The 25,106-nt window shown below is 36.7% G+C and overlaps 1 protein-coding gene across 1 annotated transcript in view; it reads right to left on the bottom strand.

Moving 5' to 3' along the window:
* LOC139733546 (uncharacterized) overlaps positions 1-25,106 on the bottom strand; it is a 93,185-nt gene that overhangs the window by 32,681 nt on the left and 35,398 nt on the right. The window contains exon 3 of the mRNA XM_071644352.1: positions 3,679-3,861. Coding sequence (XP_071500453.1) covers positions 3,679-3,861 — 183 coding nt within the window. The remainder of the gene's footprint in view (positions 1-3,678; positions 3,862-25,106) is intronic.

The following is a 25,106-nucleotide window of genomic DNA, read 5'->3' on the forward strand; positions in this document are numbered from 1 at the left end:
TGTACTCCAGGTAATTTTATTATTGCTCTGTATTCACATTATAGCTCCCACAAAAGGTATAATTCAGATTGGATATGTTTGTAGATTGATCAGTTGCAGGTTGATAAGGTTGAATGTTAAAAGATTTTACTTGATTATTATTTTACATAGGATACCGTTATGTAATATATTTTCAATATAACACAATATGAAGACTGAATATCATTATTATTATGTAACATATCTTTTGGTAATTATTATTTACCAGTCTGTGTGACAATTTCTGACAGTTACAATCTTTGAATTAAAATCAAGCTAAAGCTTGTTTGTTTCAGTTCTTAATATGATTTTGAACATCCTGATTACATCTCCTTTTTGCAACTTCTTAAACCTCTTTCTATCCCTCTCTGAAACACGTTGGGATACGTCCTCCTCTCTCCCTCCCTCCCTCTTCCTCTACCCTTCCCCCCCCCCTCTCTCTCTCTCTCTCTCTATCTATCTATCTCTCTCTCTCTCTCTCTCTCTCTCTCTCTCTCTTGTCTCCAACTTCACACTAGGTCCTGCAGCTTCCACGGGCATTATGTGTGCATTATGTACAACGAGCAAAATATGTTAATCATCTGATTTGGGTACTGGCTTTGGTTTTATTTGATTTGTTTGGTGTTTGTAATCAAGTATACTTTGGAATAGACACACGTTTGGAGGTACATGACATGACCATTAATGATCATGTTAAATTTCATTGTGCAATGTTTAACCATAATATTTTTGTTGTTTTCTTTTTTTCTTTTTATGCCTTTTTTCTATATTATATTTCAATTTTCTCACACTTATTCATGTAAAATGTTTGTAATTCAGCCTGCGGGCTGCTATGCATGTTCCCCCCCCCCCCCAAAAAAAAAAAAAAAAAAAAAAAAAAACATTTTCATCATCATTATTATACATGTGTATAGATTCTAATCCGAAGACACAAGATCAAACTATTGAAAACAGTGTACATTCAATCTTTGATCATGTCTTCTTCTTCTTCTTCTTCTTCTTCTTCTTCTTCTTCTTTTTCCCTTCTTCTTCTTTTTCTTCGTCTCGTGGTTAGGTCTGCCTCCTTTAATAAGCTGAAGATTCTTGCAGACTGTGTTATTAACATTGTAATGTTGTTTATTTATAGATATCTACAAGCAAATAACAAAAAAAAAATGTCGAACAAAAGACAGACTAGCCGCAGCGGCTGTGATCAACCGTTAGTCGGTTAAGGAATGCTCCCACAGATGGCGCTGCAACAATTTTCGAGGACAGAGAATTCTAGCTCCTCACTGTTATATCGGAAAGAACGAATGGCGATGCAATTTAGTTCTAGAGTATGGTATCTGATAAGAATGTGGTTGGGTGGCTCTTGTCAACTGAGTAACCTGCTTGATGTCATAGTCCTGTGCCGAAAGATGAGTCAGATCATTGTGTATTTTGTGCATAATTGTTAGCCTGTTCCAGAGTGGTCCAATCAAGCCTTTGCAGCATTATAGTGACACTTGAGGTATTTTGGTAGCGATTCAAAGTGAATTTCCCAGCTCTTCTAGGGACCATCATCACTTTGTGGATTAGGTTCTCGGAAAATGGATCCCAAACAGAGAAAGCAAACTCTTCAATTGGTCGAGAAAATGTTTGCAAGCTGTGACTTTGACATCAGCGGATTTTAAGTGAAAGTTGCGTCTTAGAAATACAAGGACGCTATTGGCTTTATTGACAGTATTGTTGATGTGTTGGGTCCACTTCAAATCAGGAGTGATGGTTGCACCCAAGTACTTCACGAATTCAACAGATTCAAGACGGGCGTTGTTCAGATGATAAACGAGTTGCACTATTTTTCTTTTCCTGGAAACTGTCAACATCTAGCTTTTATTTTCGTTCATACACGGAAAACAGCAGAAATGCACAGTGTCTTTCAATATACATAATTCATTATCAATCAAAGGGACTTAAAATCTACACATGTGAATTGTCTTTTATCATAAGATGTGTCTCAAAATCAAGGGTCACTGTTTTCGGTTAGTGATAGAGAAGCCTGGGAAATGTTTACATATATTCTAGTCATGGAAAGAAGATCAAACCATGTCTATTATACTAAAATCTATTCTCTGTCCTTTTTCACGATACCACTGTCTTGCAGTTTGTGACTGGAAGATGTTCATTTTACTACAATGTTATACAAAGAAATCGACCACAAATTCAATGGTTCAGCGCACTTAAACATACGACGTGTGATTTAAGATTTTGGAATATTGCCATTGTCTGTTTGTTTTATTTCCGTACTTGAAAAAAAAATCATACAAAAAATATTTTACATAAAAAGATCAAGAACAATATAGTCAGGGTCAGCACCGCCTGTGGTTCAAGCATGGAAGAGTGGACGGTCAACACAAAAATAATAATGCCTCCGACTGCGGCTACACTTTCTGATGAGAGGATTAAAAAATGTTTTATATAGGAAGTGTGTAGAATGGAACATAATACGTGAGAACAGTGCTTATGAAAAGAATGGAGCATGTCTTTAACTTTTGCATTCCAAGCCACCGATGTCAAGTGATTTTTTTTTTTTTTTTTTACTAAGGTTTGATGTAAACAACATCTCCCTTCTGTAGTAATCCAGGATACCATTTTAGCAAAGAGAGCAGAAGAAGTACATAATTCACAAGGAGAGTATCGCTAACTTTATGGTTTAATGCATTTAAAGCGTGTGAATTTATATCAAGAATATCAACATTGTGTCATGTTATCAATATGGTATGGGGCAAGTGGACTCATGGAACATTTCTGATCAGCTAATGATCTGTTGCTGGATCGAGAATACTATGATAGGTAGGCCTACCCTGTTTTAATGGTTTTCAAAAACAAACAAAAGGCAAAGGAGTATCCAGACCCAGCCATCTGACACTTGACTGAGCCATTAAATCAAGTTAGCTATACAACTCTCATTCCCCATCTGAGGTATCCTCAAACTTCATTTTCCTCTTTATTATGTTTCCTTTATGTTGTTGTCAGCGTTTTATAATCATTGTGTTGTCATAAGGATCGATATGCATTAACATCTTTGAGGGTTGAATCAATAAGACTTCACCCACTTTGGGGGTCAAGAAAGGTTTCGTATAAAGCATGCAAAATTCGCCACAGCGCTAAATATTCATGACTATACGGGGAAGAGAGAAGTGGATTAAGTTCATTAATCTTATCTTGTTTTATTTTGTGCAGCAGTAGAACCACAGGCTATCCCTCATTCTTGAAACTGATGAATGCCACCGGGAGATCATTTATTCATTAAAAAAAAAAAAAATGACTTCTTTAGGGTCCAAGAAGACCAAAAAAGAATAATTGAGATCTTGTCTTGCCGAAATCTCTGCCACGGAAGACAAGGAGCGCGCTTGTATTATCTCGTTTTCTTCATATCCCTTTATTCTGTTTATTTTCAAATAAATCAACAACGTAACAGAAGTGTCCTTACCGGTTCTTTCTTTTATAATGAATTGAGGGTTAAACATTGGGGATGACTACGGTTATACAAAATTTTAAGTATAGCACCGCACTGAAATGTCAATCTGCGAGAGAAAAAAAATATCATCAAGGAAGTCATAATATGAATTGTGGTTAACATTTTTTTTTTTAATGAGGTGTGCTATGATCCTAAAAGCACATGACTAAAAGATTACATACCTGACAGGATGATGCTGAAGTAACGGCTGTTGAGAGGAAACTCTCAGGCAAGTAGGGGCAACAAAGAGTGAAAATCGAAAGACGTGGCATAGCACACACCCATTGGGCAAAGTCACCTCCCGCTGATGATTTATGCCCGAAATCTTGGTGATCTTCGGTATAATACAAATTCAAGTCTTGAATCTGTGAAAAAAAAAAAATATTAAAGAAAACAAAAGACACAACGTAAAAGAGTTAGGATCCCATGCAATATTCACAACTGTCGATTTATGTCAAGATTTCACCATATTTTCTGCAAATTCATGAATAAGCGAGCATTTATATAGTATTACATATAGAGCAGTTTGGTATTGGTTTTCATTACTTCTTATTCTTTGTGTTTGTGTATACTGGTATATTATTATGATAATGTTTGCCTGTAAGTGTATGAGGGACTCTTTTCTTTTTCTGAATAAATTATGCAAGCTGAATTCATGAACCTTGAAATGGGACTTTACCATGAAACGTCATCAACGGAACATACATGAACACACAATTACACATCTGCAAGGCAGCAGCTCGAGTAGTTTACATGAATATTTAGGGCGCACGTCACGAGACCGACACTCACTAGTCATACAGCCCATAAGTTATACAGCTCACAAGTCATACATCCCACGAGTCATACAGCTCACAATCATACAACCCATCAGTTATACATCCCACGAGTTCGATTCAAGTAAAATAAGCCCAGGAGTGTTAAGGCTCACGAGAACGACACTATGCACAAAAGGCTCATGAGACCGACGCTACGCATACCGGGCTCACGAGACCGACATTAGTACACAAAAGAGGTCCATGAGACCAACACTATAAAGCAAACAAGGCCCACGAGACTGACAGGATGAACAGCGCCACCTGTAGACCAATAAATTGTATCGGGTTTCTTGATAATACAATATGTAGCATATATAAGGAAGATATGAGAGATGGAAAAGAAGAGTTGCCAGGGTGTTACCCCATCAGTTGCCCCCCACTCCCTAAAATGATCAGGATCTTTAACTCTGTTTGCTTGGTTGTGTGTTTGTGTGTTTGTGAAAGCAAAATGAACAAAATTCAGTAAAAGTATGCAACAGATCTTTCCACATGAACTAAAGATGCCAAGACACCCTCATGTGCATGTTAACTAGTTGACCGCTATACCTAATCCCACAAAGAGAGAGAGAGAGAAAGAGAGTCTGCCTTCGGTGATTTTTTTTTTAATATTCTAGCGGGATCATCGAGAGACATTTTATAGAGTAAATATCGGAATGACTCGAGTATGCTTATTGGTTGAATGGAGAAAAAATGGCTTGTAAGAAAAATTCTTAGTGCAATTCTATCTAATCTCTATAAACAAAGTGGTTACCAAAATCATTACGTTTTTATGCTTGTAGGCGGTTGCTTGTAGAAAACTCGTCACAGAACTTGCAAATTAATATCACTTAAATACACGATGAAAGGTGGTGGTGCATACAAGAATTTAATACAGGTCAAAGATAGGAATTAAATAAAGCATATACATTCTTTTATCCAAATACAATACATTGAATGTATTAGAGATACGTCATTTTAACTACTTCACGCATTTTGGGATATATCAGATACTATTGTACTATGATTTCAATCTGCATTGGCTTGACGAATCAGATTATCAAGGAAAAAATATTACGAAAAGTAATGACAGTGAATTATTTAAAAATGACGATTTCTCATATAGGACCTCTTTTAATAATACAAAATCAATAAATGATTGTGCTTGTTTTGCATGTATTCTTTCATTTCAAGACTTAACTCTTTTATAGAACTGACGAATGAACAAGTGGAAAAGTTTAGAAGGCAATTTCTTAGGAGATTTGCAGTAAAGTTTATTGGAAAATTTTGACATTTGTGGTTGACGCCCCCTCCCCTCCCAACACCCATTGGAAAATTGAGTTGTCTATGTATCAAAATTTCCATTTGTGTTTATTGTTTGTGTTATCATCTGTGCTGTATGTGCATTGAAATAATTGAGAAGTATTGATGAATATTCTAATGATATCGTTATTCTAAACGCTCCCCCCCCCCTCCCCCATAAACTCACATCCAAGCACAGACACCCCTTATCCACACACGCTCTTTACACAAACATCACCCACTCAGCAAAACCAGCCACACGTTATGGAATTGCTATGTAGCCCATACAGCTCATCATAACAGGTATGTGTAATTTTTTACAGTATTATCTGAATATGTGTTTGTTCCGTATGCCAAAATGCCTTATGCGCCAGTGTCTGTTGTGTATAATATTGTATAATAATTCCTGTTATCAATACTGACATTATCATTTTTAATGGTACTCTGTGTATTATTGTGTGTGTGTGTGTGTGTGTGTGTGTGTGTGTGTGTGTGTGTGTGTTTTTTTTGTGGATCCTGATGGAGGCTTGTGGGGCCCAAACTTTAACTTAATAAAGGAAACAGCTGTATGTTTGTACCTTCATAGTGATAATGGACACAAGTGCCATAGTGTAAGCTTGTGGAACCGGAAAATGTGCAAACGTCACGCTGGAAAATGAGCAAATGTCGCGAAGTATATGCTTAACATTTGCAAGATGCGTTGCCGGGAAAATAACAATGTGCATATCATTACTTCACCGATATTGGTATAAAGATGGAACATAAACGCTATGTCAAAACTTCGCATGAACCATCAACATTGATATTTTCATGATAACATCCTTGACAGATTTCCACCTTAACCCTAAACAGACTGGGCTATTTTGGTAGCTCGAAAGACTGGGGGGGGGGGGGGGGCCTAAAGCCCCCCCCCCCCTTAAGATCTCGGCCGTGGATCGCGCGATCGCCACGAAAATTTGCACAATGGTAGTGTGCAATGTAATCTACAAGATCGTATATTTAAATTTTCCAAAATAGTCTTCTTTTATTTTATTTGATTAATTACGCTAATTTATGCGAGAAATCAGACCCTTTGATCTAAATCAGTAAATAAAGCTCCAAAAGTGCTCATTTTCGGTCTAATTATTCTTTGTGGCATTCTTAAAAAAAAGATTCTGTATCAATATTAATTTCTTATTTATTTTATTGTTTCCTGAATTTCTTATGTATTTCTCTGTTTTTTCGACCTTTTGTTTTTGTTGTTTTTTTTTAACAAAATTTGTGGCAGACACGTTTTGAAGCATAATACTCCTAAAATAAATTAATTTTAGCCATTGAGAGTAAAAATAAGCATATTTATATGAACCATGTGAAAAAACTCAATTTGCATTGACTTTGTACACAAAATCACATTTTTGAGCCATTTTCGGCCGCACATGCATGTACAAAATGTTATGTAACTTCAGAACCGTACCCCCGGGCGTCACAAATTTGGTGTCAAAATGTGCGGGAAACTTGAAAGAAAAAAGTCATAGTGCATCGCGGTGAGAGCATTGCGTGTTGCAGAATAATCGTGCGAAATGTCGAGGGGGGGGGGCTTTTAGCCCCCCCCCCCCCCCCCAGTCTTTTTAGGGTTAAAGGGATAGTACAGTTTTGGTGGAGATGAGAATTGGGCTTTAAACTTTTTGCGAGATACCAAGAAAACACTTATGATATAGTACAGAGAATACTATTTTAAGAGGAATTCAAAGTTTATTTGATGAAAATCGGGTCTGGAATGACTGAAACATCCAAAAACAAAGTAAAACAAAGCGATCGTAATAAAGTGTGGGTCCCACACTTCATTAGAATCGCTCTTTTTTGGATATCTCAGCCATTTCAAAACCAATTTTCATCAAATAAACGTTGAATTCATCATAGAATTACATGCTCTGTCATATTTCGTAAGAGGTTTCTCATTATCTCACTAAAAAATGTTGGAAACCTGAAATTAGGTCTCAACCACAACTGTACGATCCCTTTAAGCTTGGCTGGAAGCATCATTATGGTGATAGGATCTCAATTTGTTTAAATTATCCCATCCCCTCTTGGGGGATGGAAGGGAGGGAGAGGGGGCCCGAACTATAATGGTTTTATAAAAATTCTTCTTCTCTATAGCCAAATAAGAAAGAGCTAGGTTCGTACGTGTTATGACGAAATTGATGACCATAGTTTCTTATCAAAGTGAAATTTAATGTCATATCAAGGAATTCCGAGTATAACCTATTAAACTTCTCTCTGTATTCTTATGACAGACTTTAACCAAACGTGGCAGGTAAAGCATCCCAAGTGTAATGGAATGTCATTTCGTGTTTGTTTGTTTGTTTTTTGTTTGTTTGTTTTATGTGTGTGTGTGTGTGTGTGTGTGTGTGTGTGTTTGTGTGTGTGTGTGTGTGTGTGTTTTAAGGGCCAACAAGCCCGGTGGAGGGGAGGGGCGTAGGCCTCAATATTTGAGATTATAAAAAAGAAGGAAAATCTTCTATATGGAACAAGAAGTGATAAGAATAATAAAACGCTATAGTGATTAGCACATTAATGAATGTCAAGTTTGGTATGGCGAATGCAGGGATGGGGGGGGGGGGGCGGAAAAGACGGAATTTCCAGTTTCAGCTATACTTCTTGAATAAGGAGGGAATTAATTCTAGTGGTCGTTTACGGCAGGTGGGCGCTATAGACAGGTGGTAGCGTTAAGAAAGGTTTTACTATACAGTCAAACCTGTCTATAGCTGCCACTCCAAGGGAAACAAAAAGTGGCCGTTATAAACAGGAAGCCGCTGTATAGGTTGTTTAGCATGCCTTTCTCTAGGAGGGAATTGCTTTTGATGGTCGTATATGGCAGGTGGCTTCGATAGACAGATGGTCGCTAAGACAGAAATGATTGTAGCCCAATAGTAGAAACCTGTCTACCGACCACGGAGACGGAAAATATCTGTTGTAGACAGGTGGCCGCTATAGAATACACAGGTTCTTTATCATGTTTTTTTCTCTTGGAGGGAATAGTTATTGTTTTTAGTGCCTGTTATGGCAAGTGGTCGCTACAGACTGGTAGTCGCAAAGACAGGTTTTACTGTACAGGCAAACCTATCTTTAGCTGCCACTCAAGGGAAATGACCCAAAAAAATACCATTGTGGACAGGTGGCCGCTATGTACAGGAGGTCGCTTAGACAAGATAACTGTAAGAAAAAATGGTAATGGCTCATGCGTACAGTGTAGTTTTGATAGAGACTCTACGAGTTTATCGTCAATCCATACATACACAGAATCAACTAGAGATTGTAATTTGTCATTACTGACAAATTAAGGTGATCCGATTTTTTTTTCATCAATGATTCGAGTCCTGATCGCAATAGGCATGACCATACACGTTTCGTCTGTTGTTAAAAACATTGGCCGTGTGATGTTTGAATTCTCGTTTAGAAAAGGGAGTCATATCTGCCATCTTTGGTACCAAATTCCGTATACACTAGATAACGAAGATACAACAACAAATACATATGACCTTTGACCCACCTTTACACTCCCAAGATGGCATCTGAGGAAAAAGTGGTTATTTTGTGAAATGATTCTTGTAACATGGTCTTTGCGTGTGCAAAATATGGGAAAGAAAGGACATGTATTCACTAAGATACAGGGTGAAACACTTATGACCTTTGACCCTACTTTACATACCCAAGATGGTGTCCGATCAAGTAGTTGTTATTTTATGAAATAATGTACGTGACATGAACTAAACATGTGCAAAATATGGAAGTGATAGAGGCCGTTTTTCTTGAGTTATTGCAAAGAAAGTTGCAGAAAGAAAGAAATATCTCAATACATCGAAGATAAGCCTGAATTTCAACCCAATTTTTTGACGTGATTCCGACATCGTATGAAAAAACAAAGGGCACACTTACGGTAGCGTAAAGTCTCAGCTACAACATATTAAAATCTGGGAGAAATTTACCGAAGCTTAAGTGAGCTAGTGCTCGATAAAGATAGTCATGTCAATTTTCATTTCCAGAAAAACTGCACTCCCATAGAGATAACACGTAAACTGGTCAAATTTGACAAGATTACTTTTAATCCATTTTTACGAGGTGATACCGTTATCCAATCAAAATATTGTAATCTTATGTTTGAAAGAACATTAAATAAGCTACATCATACTGAAATCTGGGTGAAAATTGACAAAGGACTAGTGACATACGCTCGAATGAACTTGAAATTTGATGACGTCATTTTGAAAATTTACTTTTTTTACTTTATTAAGAAATTTGATATCTTTTCATCATTTTTTCAGCATCGCCAACCCATGAAATGATATGTACAACTCATCAGCTTTCAGAATATAAAAAGAAAATGGAGGGTCACCGTCCATCCTGACGAGTAATATCGGATTTAAGATTGGCGGTTTTTTGGCATTGTTGCACTGTATTTCGCCATTGACGCGCGCGCGGAATTTCAACTTTGACGGGCCCGTATGACGTCATATTGAGTCGGATTGACTTGAAACTTGGTAGAAATATTCGTTGACATTTCAGGCATCCGATAAGTGTAAAAAAACGGGAAATTTCTATTGCATATGAGCTGTGCGTGCGTATATGTGCGCGCGCGTACGCGTCCGTCCAATTTTTTTAATTTTATAAAAAATGCTCCAAATGGTCTGAAACGTATGCAAAAAAAATTTGAGCTCGATTTGAGCATACAAATATTTCAACGCGCGCGTACGCGCGCGTTCTAAGATAAATATGAATTTTGAAAATATGAGTAGAATCCGCTTGACTTAAAATATATGTGACGTAAATTTCATTGAAGAATTCTATTCTATTAATGAGATATGCATGAAAATGTGTTTTCATATAATGACGTCATAGCGACGTCACGGTCGACTGATCACTATGATTTTATAAAATTTTTCGTCTTTGGGACATGATACATATATGGTATGAGTTTGAAATTGATACTGTGAGAACTTTCTGAGTACGTAGATACACAATTTTTGTCCAGAAATAAAGAAAGAAGAAGAAGACTAGACTTGGAATTTGTCAAGACTGACAAATTAGGTGATCCGATTTTTTTTAATCAATGATTCGAGTCCTGATCGCAATAGGCATGACCATATAGGTTTCATCTGTGTTTAGAGACATTGGACGTGTGATATTTGGATTCTCATTTAGAAAAGAGAGTCAGGTCTGCCATCTTTGGTACCAAATTCGGTATACACTATAACGAAGATACAGAATGAAGTATATTTGACCATTGACCCAACTTTGCACAGCCAAGATGGCATCTGAGCAAAAAGTGGTTATTTTGTGAAATGATTCTTGTAACATGACCTTTGCGTGTGCAAAATATGGGAAAGATAAGACATGTATTCACCAAGATACAGGTTAAAACATTTATGACCTTTGACCCTAATTTACATACCCAAGATGGCGTCTGATCAAGTAGTTGTTATTTTATGAAATAATGTACGTGACATAAACTAAACATGTGCCAAATACGGGGATGATAGGGGCTGTTTTTCTTGAGTTATTGCAAAGAAAGTTGCAGAGAGAAAGAAATATCTCAATACATCGAAGATAAGTTTGATGTCAACCAAGTTTTTTGACGTGATCTCGGCATCGTATGAAAAAATGGAGAATCACTGATGATAGCCCAAAGTCTCACCCACAACATATTAAAATCTGGGAGAAATTTACAGAAGAGTAAGTGAGGTAGTGCTCGATAAAGACCGTCATGTCAATTTTCATTTCCAGAAAAATTCCCTCCCATAGAGATAACACGTAAACTGGTTAAATTTGACAAGGTTACATTATATCCATTTTCACGTGGTGAAGACATCATCCGATTAAAACTTTGATTCACAAAACTTAAAGAGTATTACATTGGCTACAACATACTAAAATCTGGAAGAAATTCACCGAAGGGTAATTGAGCTAGTCGTCGATAAAGACAATCATGTCAATTTTCACATCTAGAAAAATTCCCTCCCATAGAGATAACACGTCATAATGAAGACAAAGAAAGAAGTACATATGACCTTTGACCCTACTTTGCACAGACAAGATGGCGTCTGAGCAAAAAGTGGTTATTTTGTGAAATGATTCTTGTAACATGGTCTTTACGTATGCAAAATATGGGAAAGATAAGACATGTATTCACCAAGATACAGGATGAAACATTTTTGACCTTTGACCCTAATTTACATACCCAAGAAGGTGCCCGATCAAGTAGTTGTTATTTTATGAAATAATGTACGTGACATAAACTAAACATGTGCAAAATATTGGGCTGATAGAGCTTGTTTTTCTTGAGTTATTGCAAAGAAAGTTGCAGAAAGAAAGGAATATGAAAATACATGGAAGATAAGCTTTAATTTCAACCAAGTTTTTGGGCATGATGCCGACTCCGTATGAAAAAACGAAGGGCACACTAACGATAGCCCAAAGTCTCAGCTACAACATACTAAAATATGGGAGAAATTCACCGAAGCATAAGTGAGCTAGTGCTCGATAAAGATAGTCATGTCAGTTTTCATTTCCAGAAAAACTGCACTCCCATAGAGATAACACGTAAACTGGTCAAATTTAACAATGTTACTTTTAATCCCTTTTTACGAGGTGATGCCGTCATCCAATCAAATTGTTGTTAGTATATATCTGAAAGACCATTTAATAAGCTACAACATATTGAAATTTGGACGAAAATCAACTAAAGAATAAGTGAGATATGCTTGAATGAACTTGAAATTTGATGACGTCATTTTGAAAATTTACTTTTTTAACTTTATTAAGAAATTTGATATATTTTAATCATTTTTCCAGCATTGCCAACCCATGAAATGACATGTACAACTCATCAGCTTTCAGAATATGTAAAGAAAATGGGGGGTCACCGTCCATCCTGACGAGTAAAATCGGATTCAAAATTGGCAGTTTTTTGGCATTGTTGCACTGTATATCGCCATTGACGCGCGCGCGGAATTTCAACTTTGACGGACCCGTATGACGTCATTTTGAGTGGGATTGACTTGAAACTTGGTAGAAATATTCCTTGACATTTCAGGCATCCGATCTGTGTAAAAAAAGTGGAAATTTCTATTGCATATGAGCTGTACGTGCGTATATGCGCGCGCGCGTACGCGTCCGTCCAATTTTTTCAATTTTACAAAAAATGCTCCAAATGGTCTGAAACGTGTGCAAAAAAAATTTGAGCTCGATTTGAGCATACAAATATTTCAACGCGCGCGTACGCGCACGTTTTAAGAGAAAATATGAATTTTGATTATATGAGTAGAATGCGCTTGACTTGAACTATATGTGACGTAAATTTCATTGAAAAATTCCATTCCATTAATGAGATAGGAGTGAGAATGTGTTTTCATATAATGACGTCATAGTGACGTCACGATCGACCAATCACAATGATACATTAGATTTGTCGTCTTTGGGACATGATACATATATGGTATGAGTTTGAAGTTGATACTCTGAGTACTTTTTGAGTACGTAGATACACAACTTTTGTCCAGAAATAAAGAAAGAAGAAGAAGAAGAAGAAGAAGAAGAACTAGAGATTGTAATTTGTCATCACTGACAAATTAAGGTGATCCGATTTTTTTTTATCAATGATTCGAGTCCTGATCGCAATAGGCATGACCATACAAGTTTCATCTGTGTTTAGAGACATTGGCCGTGTGATGTTTGCATTCTCATTTAGCAAAGGGAGTCATATCTGCTATCTTTGGTACCAAATCTGTATACACTATAACGAAGATACAACAACAAGTACATATGACCTTTGACCCCACTTTGCACAACCTAGATGGCATCTGAGCAAAAAGTGGTTATTTTGTGAAATGATTCTTGTAACATGATCTTTGCGTGTGCAAAACATGGGAAAGATAAGACATATATTCACCAAGATACAGGATGAAACACTTGTGACCTTTGACCCTAATTTACATACCCAAGATGTTGTCCGATCAAGTAGTTGTTATTTTATGAAATAATGTACGTGACATGAACTAAACATGTGCAAAATATGGGGGTGATAGGGCGTGTTTTTCTTGAGTTATTGCAAAGAAAGTTGCAGAAAGAAAGAAATATCTCAATACATAGAAGATAAGCTTTAATTTCAACCAAGATTTTTATCGTAATCCCGACATTGTATGAAAAAACGAAGGTATGAAAACGATAGCGCAAAGTCTCAGCTACAACATATTTAAATCTGGGAGAAATTCACTGAAGGGTAAGTGAGCTAGTGCTCGATAAAGACAATCATGTCAATTTTCACATAAAAAAACCCTCCCATAGAGATAACACGTCATAACGAAGATACAAAAAGAAGTACACATGACCTTTGACCTCAGTTTGCACACCCAAGATGGCATCTGAGTAAAAAGTAGTTATTTTGTGAAATGATCCTTGTAACATAGTCCTTACGTGTGCAAAATATGGGAAAGATAGGACATGTATTCACTAAGATACAGGGTGAAACACTTATGACCTTTGACCCTAATTTACATACCCAAGATGGTGTCCGATCAAGTAGTTGTTATTTTATGAAATAATTCACGTGACATGAACTAAACATGTGCAAAATATGGAAGTGATAGAGTCCGTTTTTCTTGAGTTATTGCAAAGAAAGTTGCAGAAAGAAAGAAATATCTCAGTACATCGAACATAAGCCTGAATTTCAACCCAATTTTTTGTCGTGATTCTGACATCGTATGAAAAAACAAAGGGCACACTTACGGTAGCGTAAAGTCTCAGCTACAACATATTAAAATCTGGGAGAAATTCACCGAAGCTTAAGTGAGCTAGTGCTCGATAAAGATAGTCATTTCAATTTTCATTTCCAGAAAAACTGCACTCCCATAGAGATAACACGTAAACTGGTCAAATTTGACAAGATTACTTTAAATCCATTTTTACGAGGTGATACCGTTATCCAATGAGAACATTGTTATTTTATTTTTGAAAGAACATTAAATAAGCTACATCATACTGAAATCTGGGTGAAAATTGACAAAGGACTAGTGAGATACGCTCGAATGAACTTGAAATTTGAGGACGTCATTTTGAAAATTTACTTTTTTTACTTTATTAAGAAATTTGATATCTTTTAATCATTTTGTCAGCATTGCCACCCCATGAAATGACATGTACAACTCATCAGCTTTCAAAATATGTACAGAAAATGGGGGGTCACCGTCCATCCTGACGAGTAAAATCGGATTTAAAATTGGCGGTTTTTTGGCATAGTTGCACTGTATATCGCCATTGACGCGCGCGCGGAATTTCAACTTTGACGGGCCCGTATGACGTCATATTGAGTCGGATTGACTTGAAACTTGGTAGAAATATTCCTTGACATTTCAGACAGCCGATAAGTGTGAAAAAATGGGAAATTTCTATTGCATATGAGCTGTGCGTGCGTATATGTGCGCGCGCGTACGCGTCCGTCCAATTTTTTCAATTTTTCAAAAAATGCTCCAAATGACCTGAAACGTGTGCAAAAATAATTTGAGCTCGATTTGAGCATGTCAACATTTTAACGCGCGCGTACGCGCACGGTTTGAGTGTAAACTGAAATGTGAGAAAATGTGTAGAATACCCTTGATTTGAACTATATGTGACGTAAATTTCATGGAAAAATTTCTTTTCATTAATGAGATATTAATGAAAATGTGTTTTCATATAATGACGTCATAGTGACGTCACGGTCCATTGATCACAATGATTTTACAAAATCTGTCGTCTTTGTGACATGATACATATATGGTATAATTTTGAAATTGATAGGCAGAGGACTTTCTGAGTTAATCTCTGCACAACTTTTGTCCAGAAATAAAGAATCAGTACAGATACAATAGGTGATCCGAAGGATACTCGGATCACCTAACTAGAGATTGTAATTTGTCATCACTGACAAATTAAGGTGATCCGATTTTTTTTTTTTAAATCAATGATTCGAGTCCTGATCGTAATAGGCATGACAATACAAGTTTCATCTGTGTTTAGAGACATTGGCCGTGTGAGGTTTTTATTCTCATTTAGAAAAGGGAGTCATATCTGCCATCTTTGGTACCAATTCTGTATACACTGAATAACGAAGATACAGCAACGAATACATATGACCTTTGACCCACCTTTACACTCCCAAGATGGCATCTGAGGAAAGAGTGGTTATTTTGTGAAATGATTCTTGCGACATCGTCTATATTCGTGTGCAAAATATGGCAACGATAGGACAGGTATTCACCAAGATGCAAAATGCAAAGTCTTAGGTACAACATAAAATCTGGGAGAAATTCACCGAAGGGTAAGTGAGAGCTAGTGCTCGATAAAGAAAAGCATGTCGATTTTCACATTAAAAAAAAATCCCTCCCATAGAGATAACACGTCATAACGAAAATACAGAAAGAAGTACATATGACCTTTGACCTCACTTTGCACACCCAAGATGGTGTCTGAGCAAAAAGTGGTTATTTTGTGAAATGATCCTTGTTACATGGTCTTTGTGTGTGCAAAATATGAGAAAGATAGGACATGTATTCACCAAGATACAGGATGAAACATTTATGACCTTTGACCCTAATTTACATACCCAAGATGGTGTCTGATCAAGTAGTTGTTATTTTATGAAATAATGTACGTGACATGAAATAAACATGTGCAAAATATGGGATTGATAGCCATTGTTGTTGTTCATCTATTGCACAGAAAGTAGTAGAAAGAAAGAAAAATAAAGAAAAAAATATGTTATTTTATAGAAATTTGAAGGAGAAGCATAAAAAAATCAGAAAAAGATAAAGTTAGGAAGGGAGATTAAGACTAACTAAAGAAAAAGAAGAAAAAAAGTGTTTAAGAAAATGAAAAAAAAATATTGGCAGGGGTGAGCCTCGAACCAGGGACCTTAGGATTACGAGTCGGATGCGCTATGCAATGACCTATTTCATGCTCCATAGGCCCTGTGTATTAAGCAAAATGACGCTGCATCGAAGCCACGTGCCATTTTCAACCAAGTTTTTCGACGTGATGCCGACGTCGTATGAAAAAATGAAGGGCACACTTACGATAGCCCAAAGTCTCAGCTACAACATACTAAAATCTGGGAAAAATTCACCGAAGCAAAAGTGAGCTAGTGCTCGAAAAAGAGAGTCATGTCAATTTTCACTGCCAGAAAAACTGCTCTCCCATAGAGATAACACGTAAACTGGTCAAATTCTACAAGGATACATTCAATCCATTTTTACGAGGCGATGACGTCATCCAATCAAAATGTTGTTTTTACATTAATGAAAGAACATTTCATAAGCTACAACATACTGAAATATGGGAGAAAATTGGCAGTGGATAAGTGAGATACGCTCGAGTAAACTTGTAATTTGATGACGTCATTTTGAAAATTTACTTTTTTTACTTTATTAAGAAATTTGATATCTTTTAATCATTTTGCCAGCATCGCCAACCCATGAAATAACATTTCCAACTCATCAGCTTTCAGAATATGTAAAGAAAATGGGGGGTCACCGTCCATCCTGACGAGTAAAATCGGATTTAAAATTGGCGTTTTTTTGGCATCGTTGCACTGTATATCGCCATTGACGCGCGCGCGGAATTTCATCTTTGACGGGCCCGTATGACGTCATATTGAGTCGGATTGACTTGAAACTTGGTAGAAATATTCCTTGACATTTTAGGTATCCGATAAGTGTAAAAAACGGGAAATTTCTATTGCATATGAGCTGTGTGTGCGAATATGTGCGCGCGCGTACGCGTCCGTCCAATTTTTTCAATTTTTCAAAAAATGCTCCAAATGGTCTGAAACGTGTGCAAAAAAAATTTGAGCTCGATTTAAGCATACAAATATTTCAACGCGCGCGTACGCGCACGTTTTAAGAGAAAATATGAATTTGAGAATATGAGTGAAATTTGCATAACTTGAAATGTATGTGACGTAAATTTCATTGAAAAATTCCATTCCATTAATGAGATATGAATGAAAATGTGTTTTCATATAATGACGTCATAGTGACGTCACGGTTGACTGATCACAATGATACATTAGATTTGTCGTCTTTTGGACATGATACATATATGGTATGAGTTTGGAATTGATACTCTGAGAACTTTTTGAGTAAGTAGATACACAACTTTTGTCCAGAAATAAAGAAGAAGAACCAACAAAGAATCCGTACAGATACAGAAGGTGATCCGAGAGGATACTCGGATCACCTAACTAGACTTGGAATTTGTCAAGACTGACAAATTAGGTGATCCGATTTTTTTTAATCAATGATTTGAGTCCTGATCGCAATAGGCATGACCATATAGGTTTCATCTGTGTTTAGAGACATTGGACGTGTGATATTTGGATTCTCATTTAGAAAAGAGAGTCAGGTCTGCTATCTTTGTTACCAAATTCGGTATACACTATAACGAAGATACAGAATGAAGTATATTTGACCATTGACCCAACTTTGCACAGCCAAGATGGCATCTGAGCAAAAATTGGTTATTTTGTGAAATGATTCTTGTAACATGTCCTTTGCGTGTGCAAAATATGGGAAAGATAGGACATGTATTCACCAAGATACACGTTAAAACATTTATGACCGTTGACCCTAATTTACATACCCAAGATGGTGTCTGATCAAGTAGTTGTTATTTTATGAAATAATGTACGTGACATAAACTAAACATGTGCAAAATATGGGGATGATAGGGGCTGTTTTTCTTGAGTTATTGCAAAGAAAGTTGCAGAGAGAAAGAAATATCTCAATACATCGAAGATAAGTTTGATGTCAACCAAGTTTTTTGACGTGATTTCGGCGTCGTATGAAAAAATGGAGAATCAGTGATGATAGCCCAAAGTCTGAGCTACAACATATTAAAATCTGGGAGAAATTTACAGAAGAGTAAGTGAGGTAGTGCTCGATAAAGACCGTCATGTCAATTTTTATTTCCAGAAAAATTCCCTCCCATAGAGATAACACGTAAACTGGTTAAATTTGACAAGGTTACATTATATCCATTTTCACGTGGTGAAGACATCATCCGATTAAAACTTTGATTAACCAAACTTAAAGAGTATTACATTGGCTACAACATACTCAAATCTGGAAGAAATTCACTGAAGGGTAATTGAGCTAGTCGTCGATAAAGACAATCATGTCAATTTTCACATCTAGAAAAATTCCCTCCCATAGAGTAACACGTCATAATGAAGATAAAGAAAGAAGTACATATGACCTTTGACCCTACTTTGCACAGACAAGATGGCGTCTGAGCAAAAAGTGGTTATTTTGTGAAATGATTCTTGTAACATGGTCTTTACGTAAGCAAAATATGGGAAAGATAAGACATGTATTCACCAAGATACAGGATGAAACATTTTTGACCTTTGACCCTAATTTACATACCCAAGAAGGTGCCCGATCAAGTAGTTGTTATTTTATGAAATAATGTACGTGACATAAACTAAACATGTGCAAAATATTGGGCTGATAGAGCTTGTTTTTCTTGAGTTATTGCAAAGAAAGTTGCAGAAAGAAAGGAATATGAAAATACATGGAAGATAAGCTTTAATTTCAACCAAGTTTTTGGGCATGATGCCGACTCCGTATGAAAAAACGAAGGGCACACACACGATAGCCCAAAGTCTCAGCTACAACATACTAAAACATGGGAGAAATTCACCGAAGCATAAGTGAGCTAGTGCTCGATAAAGATAGTCATGTCAGTTTTCATTTCCAGAAAAACTGCACTCCCATAGAGATAACACGTAAACTGGTCAAATTTAACAATGTTACTTTTAATCCCTTTTTACGAGGTGATGCCGTTATCCAATCAAATTGTTGTTATTATATATCTGAAAGACCATTTAATAAGCTACAACATATTGAAATTTGGACGAAAATCAACTAAAGAATAAGTGAGATATGCTTGAATGAACTTGAAATTTGATGACGTCATTTTGAAAATTTACTTTTTTAACTTTATTAAGAAATTTGATATATTTTAATCATTTTTCCAGCATTGCCAACCCATGAAATGACATGTACAACTCATCAGCTTTCAAAATATGTAAAGAAAATGGGGGGTCACCGTCCATCCTGACGAGTAAAATCGGATTTAAAATTGGCAGTTTTTTGGCATTGTTGCACTGTATATCGCCATTGACGCGCGCGCGGAATTTCAACTTTGACGGACCCGTATGACGTCATTTTGAGTGGGATTGACTTGAAACTTTGTAGAAATATTCCTTGACATTTCAGGCATCCGATCTGTGTAAAAAAAGTGGAAATTTCTATTGCATATGAGCTGTACGTGCGTATATGCGCGCGCGCGTACGCGTCCGTCCAATTTTTTCAATTTTTCAAAAAATGCTCCAAATGGTCTGAAACGTGTGCAAAAAAAATTTGAGCTCGATTTGAGCATACAAATATTTCAACGCGCGCGTACGCGCACGTTTTAAGAGAAAATATGAATTTTGAGAATATGAATAGAATGTGCATAAATTGAAGTGTATGTGACGTAAATTTCATTGAAAAATTCCATTCTATTAATGAGATATGAATGAAAATGTGTTTTCATATAATGACGTCATAGTGACGTCACGGTCGACTGATCACAATTATACATTAGATTTGTCGTCTTTGGGACATGATACATATATGGTATGAGTTTAAAATTGATACTCTGAGAACTTTTTGAGTAAGTAGATACACAACTTTTGTCCAGAAATAAGAAGAACCAACAAAGAATCCGTACAGATACAGAAGGTGATCCGAGAGGATACTCGGATCACCTAACTAGAACCGGAATTTGTCAACACTGACAAATTAGGTGATCCGATCTGTTCGGAAATCAACTGTTTGAGTCTCCTGATCCCAATAGGCATGACCATACCGGTTTCATCTGTGTTTAGTGGACATTGGCCGTGTGATGTTTGGATTCTCATTTAGAAAAGGAAGTCAGATCTGCCATCTATGGTACACAATTACGTGTACACTAACGAAGATACAGAATGAAGTATATTTGACCTTTGACCCCACTTTCCACGGACAAGATGACATCTGAGCAAAAAGTGGTTATTGTGTGAAATGATCCTTGAAACATGGTCTTTACGTGTACAAAATATGGGAAAGAAAGAACATGTACTCACCAAGATACAGGATGATACATTTATGACCTTTGACCCTAATTTACATACCCAAGATGGCGTCCGATCAAGTAGTTGTTATTTTATGAAATAATGTACGTGACATGACGTAAACATGTGCAAAATATGGTGGTGATAGGGTATGTTTTTCTTGAGTTATTGCAAAGAAAATTGCAAAAAGAAAGGAATATGAAAATACATCGAAGATAAGCTTTAATTTCAACCAAGTTTTTGGACGTGATCCCGACAACGTATGAAAAATTGAAGGGCATAATGACGATAGCCCAAAGTCTCAGCTACAACATATCAAAATCTTGGAGAAATTCACCGAAGCATAAGTGAGCTAGTGCTCGATAAAAATAGTAATGTCAATTTTCATTTCCATAAAAACTGCACTCCCATAGAGATTACACGTAAACTGGTCAAATTTGACAAGGTTACTTTCAATCCATTTTTACGAGGTGATGCCGTCATCCAATTAACATTATGTTTTTTATTTATGAAAGAACATTTCATAAGCTACAACATATTGAAATTTGGGTGAAAATTGGCAAAGGATAAGTGAGATACGCTCGAGTGAACTTGAAATTTGATGACGTCATTTTGAAAATTTACTTTTTTACTTTATTAAGAAATTTGATATCTTTTAATCATTTTTCAGCACAGCCAACCCATGAAATAACATGTACAACTCATCAGCTTTCAGAATATGTTAAGAAAATGGGGGGTCATCGTCCATCCTGACGAGTAAAATCCGATTTAAAATTGGCGGTTTTTTGGCATAGTTGCACTGTGTATCCCCATTGACGCACGCGCGGAATTTTGAATTTGACGGGCCCGTATGACGTCATATTGAGTCGGATCGACTTGAAACTTGGTAGAAATATTCCTTGACATTTTGGATATCCGATCCGTGTAAAAAAACTGAAAATTTCTATTGCATATGAGCTGTGTGTGCGAATATGTGCGCGCGCGTACGCGTCCGTCCAATTTTTTCAATTTTTCAAAAAATGCTCTAAATGGTCTGAAACGTGTGCAAAAAAAAATTTGAGCTCGATTTGAGCATACAAATATTTCAACGCGCGCGTACGCGCGCGTTCTAGGATAAATATGAATTTTGACAATATGAGTAGAATCCGCTTGACTTGAAATATATGTGACATAAATTTTATTGAAGAATTCTATTCTGTTAATGAGATATGGAGGAAAATGTGTTTTCATATAATGACGTCATAGTGACGTCACGGTCGACTGATCACTATGATTTTATAAAATTTTTCGTCTTTGGGACATGATACATATATGGTATGAGTTTGAAATTGATACTGTGAGAACTTTCTGAGTACGTAGATACACAACTTTTGTCCAGAAATAAAGAAAGAAGAAGAAGAAGAAGAAGAAGAAGAACTAGACTTGGAATTTGTCAAGACTGACAAATTAGGTGATCCGATTTTTTTTAATCAATGATTTGAGTCCTGATCGCAATAGGCATGACCAGTGCCGTATATAAAGAGAGTCTGGCCAACTCGGTTTTCGGCATATGAGATTTGAAGCCTGTGATTGGTCAAAAGCTGGTCCCATGATCTACAGGCGCCATGTCGTTACCAAAGTCAATTACGCGGGCGCGAGCATAGCTCACACGCAGTGCCCATTGTTCATTTCGCGCAGCTACGCGCTAATGTTGCTTGCCTTTAGGACGTCCCCAATATTGGTCACGGTGCAGTGGGTATAATAATTGTCATTGCCGTTGTCTACTTTATCGAAGTAGAAGGTATACACGAAAGATATTTTGATATTATTATCTTACCGCGATAAACTAGGGAGGTGACTCCCTGGATAAACTGAAGATTCGTCATGCCTTCCTGCGCAGCATGGCGTTGCATGAAAGAACCTGGCACAAGTGTAATTGCACACCGCTTTCCGACAGATCTAAAAGGAAGGAAAAAGTGGGAAATCGGAGTGCGACGAGAAAGCAGATCCAAACACAAAAGGAAGGAAAAAGTGGGAAATGAGAGTGCGACCAGAAATCTGGTCATCGAGTAGCAACTCGTTTCTGTTCCAGGTGAGATTCATTTTACATGTCAAAGGATCAAAGTTAGGAAAATGTTGAAATTCTACTATCTACAGGTGTGATCTATTGTTGAAATATTATTACATAGTTCCTCCATACCTTGGGGATTACCCAATGTATATATTAAAAAAAAACAGTATTGGCATGCCACCATCACTCCAAATTGACACGTACGGAAAGGTTTTGGCTATGATGGTCAAAGGTCAAGTGAAATACTAACATGACAGGATTTTCCCTATATTTTTCAAATGACCGCTCAAAGTATTTGAATTGTCATAAAGATAGATTAGTCAAAGTAAAAATGCTCAAATTCCTTAATACTTGCTCAGTCTGCGAGTCTTTAACAATAAAATTCCATCCATTCACACCTAGTTTAAGGAAAGTAAACACTCGACGCATTAAATTTTGTGACAAACACGCCATTTTTTTTCTACCAGGTATGTGAAACTTTCGTGTAACATTGGAAAGACGTACTCCAGACCTGTTAAGAGAACAATATGGCGGAGGTCTACCAGTCGCCGTTATCTTGTATAGGACATTTTCATTTGTTTTGTTTTTTTTTACTTACTACATATCTATTCAATGATCATGGCAGTGTAGTTCTAATTTGGTGCGGATGCCACCGAGGATATCCCTCATAACGTAATCCAGGTACTGTCTTGTGCTTAGTTCAATTTCAGATCTTTCTCTTTAAATTATTTTTAAACAATTTGAGATCATTTTATATACCTTAATACGCACTTATCGATGACGTTGCCATGTTGTACATTGTACATAAATGTATTCCTTTTGAATTACATACTAATGTGTACTAGTAGGCCTTCATGCCAGTTTCATACATATGGGAGTAAATAGGATGGTAATTGATGGTTATGTACGTGCGAATCATTAACAATTGTGGAATTCGTCTATCGTCTGTGCACAGCTAGAATTGTAAATTTATATATCATTTTGTTATACAACAATCTTGTTACCTGGACAACTTGCTAAATACAATATATTTATAGCATACAGTCTGGTGACAGATAATGACCCCGCCATTGTAACTTCCTTTTTTTTTACAGCAATTTATCATGATATTCCTATAAAGGAATTATGCCTATTATTCATCAAGTTTATGTACCTTTGTGTTTGTGTCTATATGAATGTGTAAGAATGATTGCCATGACAGTTGGCTTTGTTCAACATGGTTGGAATGAAAGAATGTCCCTCCCCCAACCTATCTCCCCCCCCCCCTTTCTCTCTCTCCCTCTCTAAGAAAAAAAAAAAGTTAAGCATTGCAGACAGTATGTCCCTTGCGCCTTTGGGACGCCTGCGCGTACACGCTAGTTCCCCAAGCGCACGCGCTAAAACCTTAAGCGCACTGTCCGCTGGGTAACGACATGGCGTCCAATTCATGAGTTGGCCAGACTCTCTTAATATACGGCACTGGGCATGACCATATAGGTTTCATCTGTGTTTAGAGACATTGGACGTGTGATATTTGGATTCTCATTTAGAAAAGAGAGTCAGGTCTGCTATCTTTGTTACCAAATTCGGTATACACTATAACGAAGATACAGAATGAAGTATATTTGACCATTGACCCAACTTTGCACAGCCAAGATGGCATCTGAGCAAAAATTGGTTATTTTGTGAAATGATTCTTGTAACATGTCCTTTGCGTGTGCAAAATATGGGAAAGATAGGACATGTATTCACCAAGATACAGGTTAAAACATTTATGACCGTTGACCCTAATTTACATACCCAAGATGGTGTCTGATCAAGTAGTTGTTATTTTATGAAATAATGTACGTGACATAAACTAAACATGTGCAAAATATGGGGATGATAGGGGCTGTTTTTCTTGAGTTATTGCAAAGAAAGTTGCAGAGAGAAAGAAATATCTCAATACATCGAAGATAAGTTTGATGTCAACCAAGTTTTTTGACGTGATTTCGGCGTCGTATGAAAAAATGGAGAATCAGTGATGATAGCCCAAAGTCTGAGCTACAACATATTAAAATCTGGGAGAAATTTACAGAAGAGTAAGTGAGGTAGTGCTCGATAAAGACCGTCATGTCAATTTTTATTTCCAGAAAAATTCCCTCCCATAGAGATAACACGTAAACTGGTTAAATTTGACAAGGTTACATTATATCCATTTTCACGTGGTGAAGACATCATCCGATTAAAACTTTGATTAACCAAACTTAAAGAGTATTACATTGGCTACAACATACTCAAATCTGGAAGAAATTCACTGAAGGGTAATTGAGCTAGTCG

This window comes from Diadema antillarum, unplaced genomic scaffold (assembly GCF_040938485.1).
Source record: "Diadema antillarum isolate AM-2024a unplaced genomic scaffold, OU_Dant_1.0 seq00000481_RagTag, whole genome shotgun sequence".
NCBI classification, from domain to species: Eukaryota; Metazoa; Echinodermata; class Echinoidea; order Diadematoida; family Diadematidae; genus Diadema; species Diadema antillarum.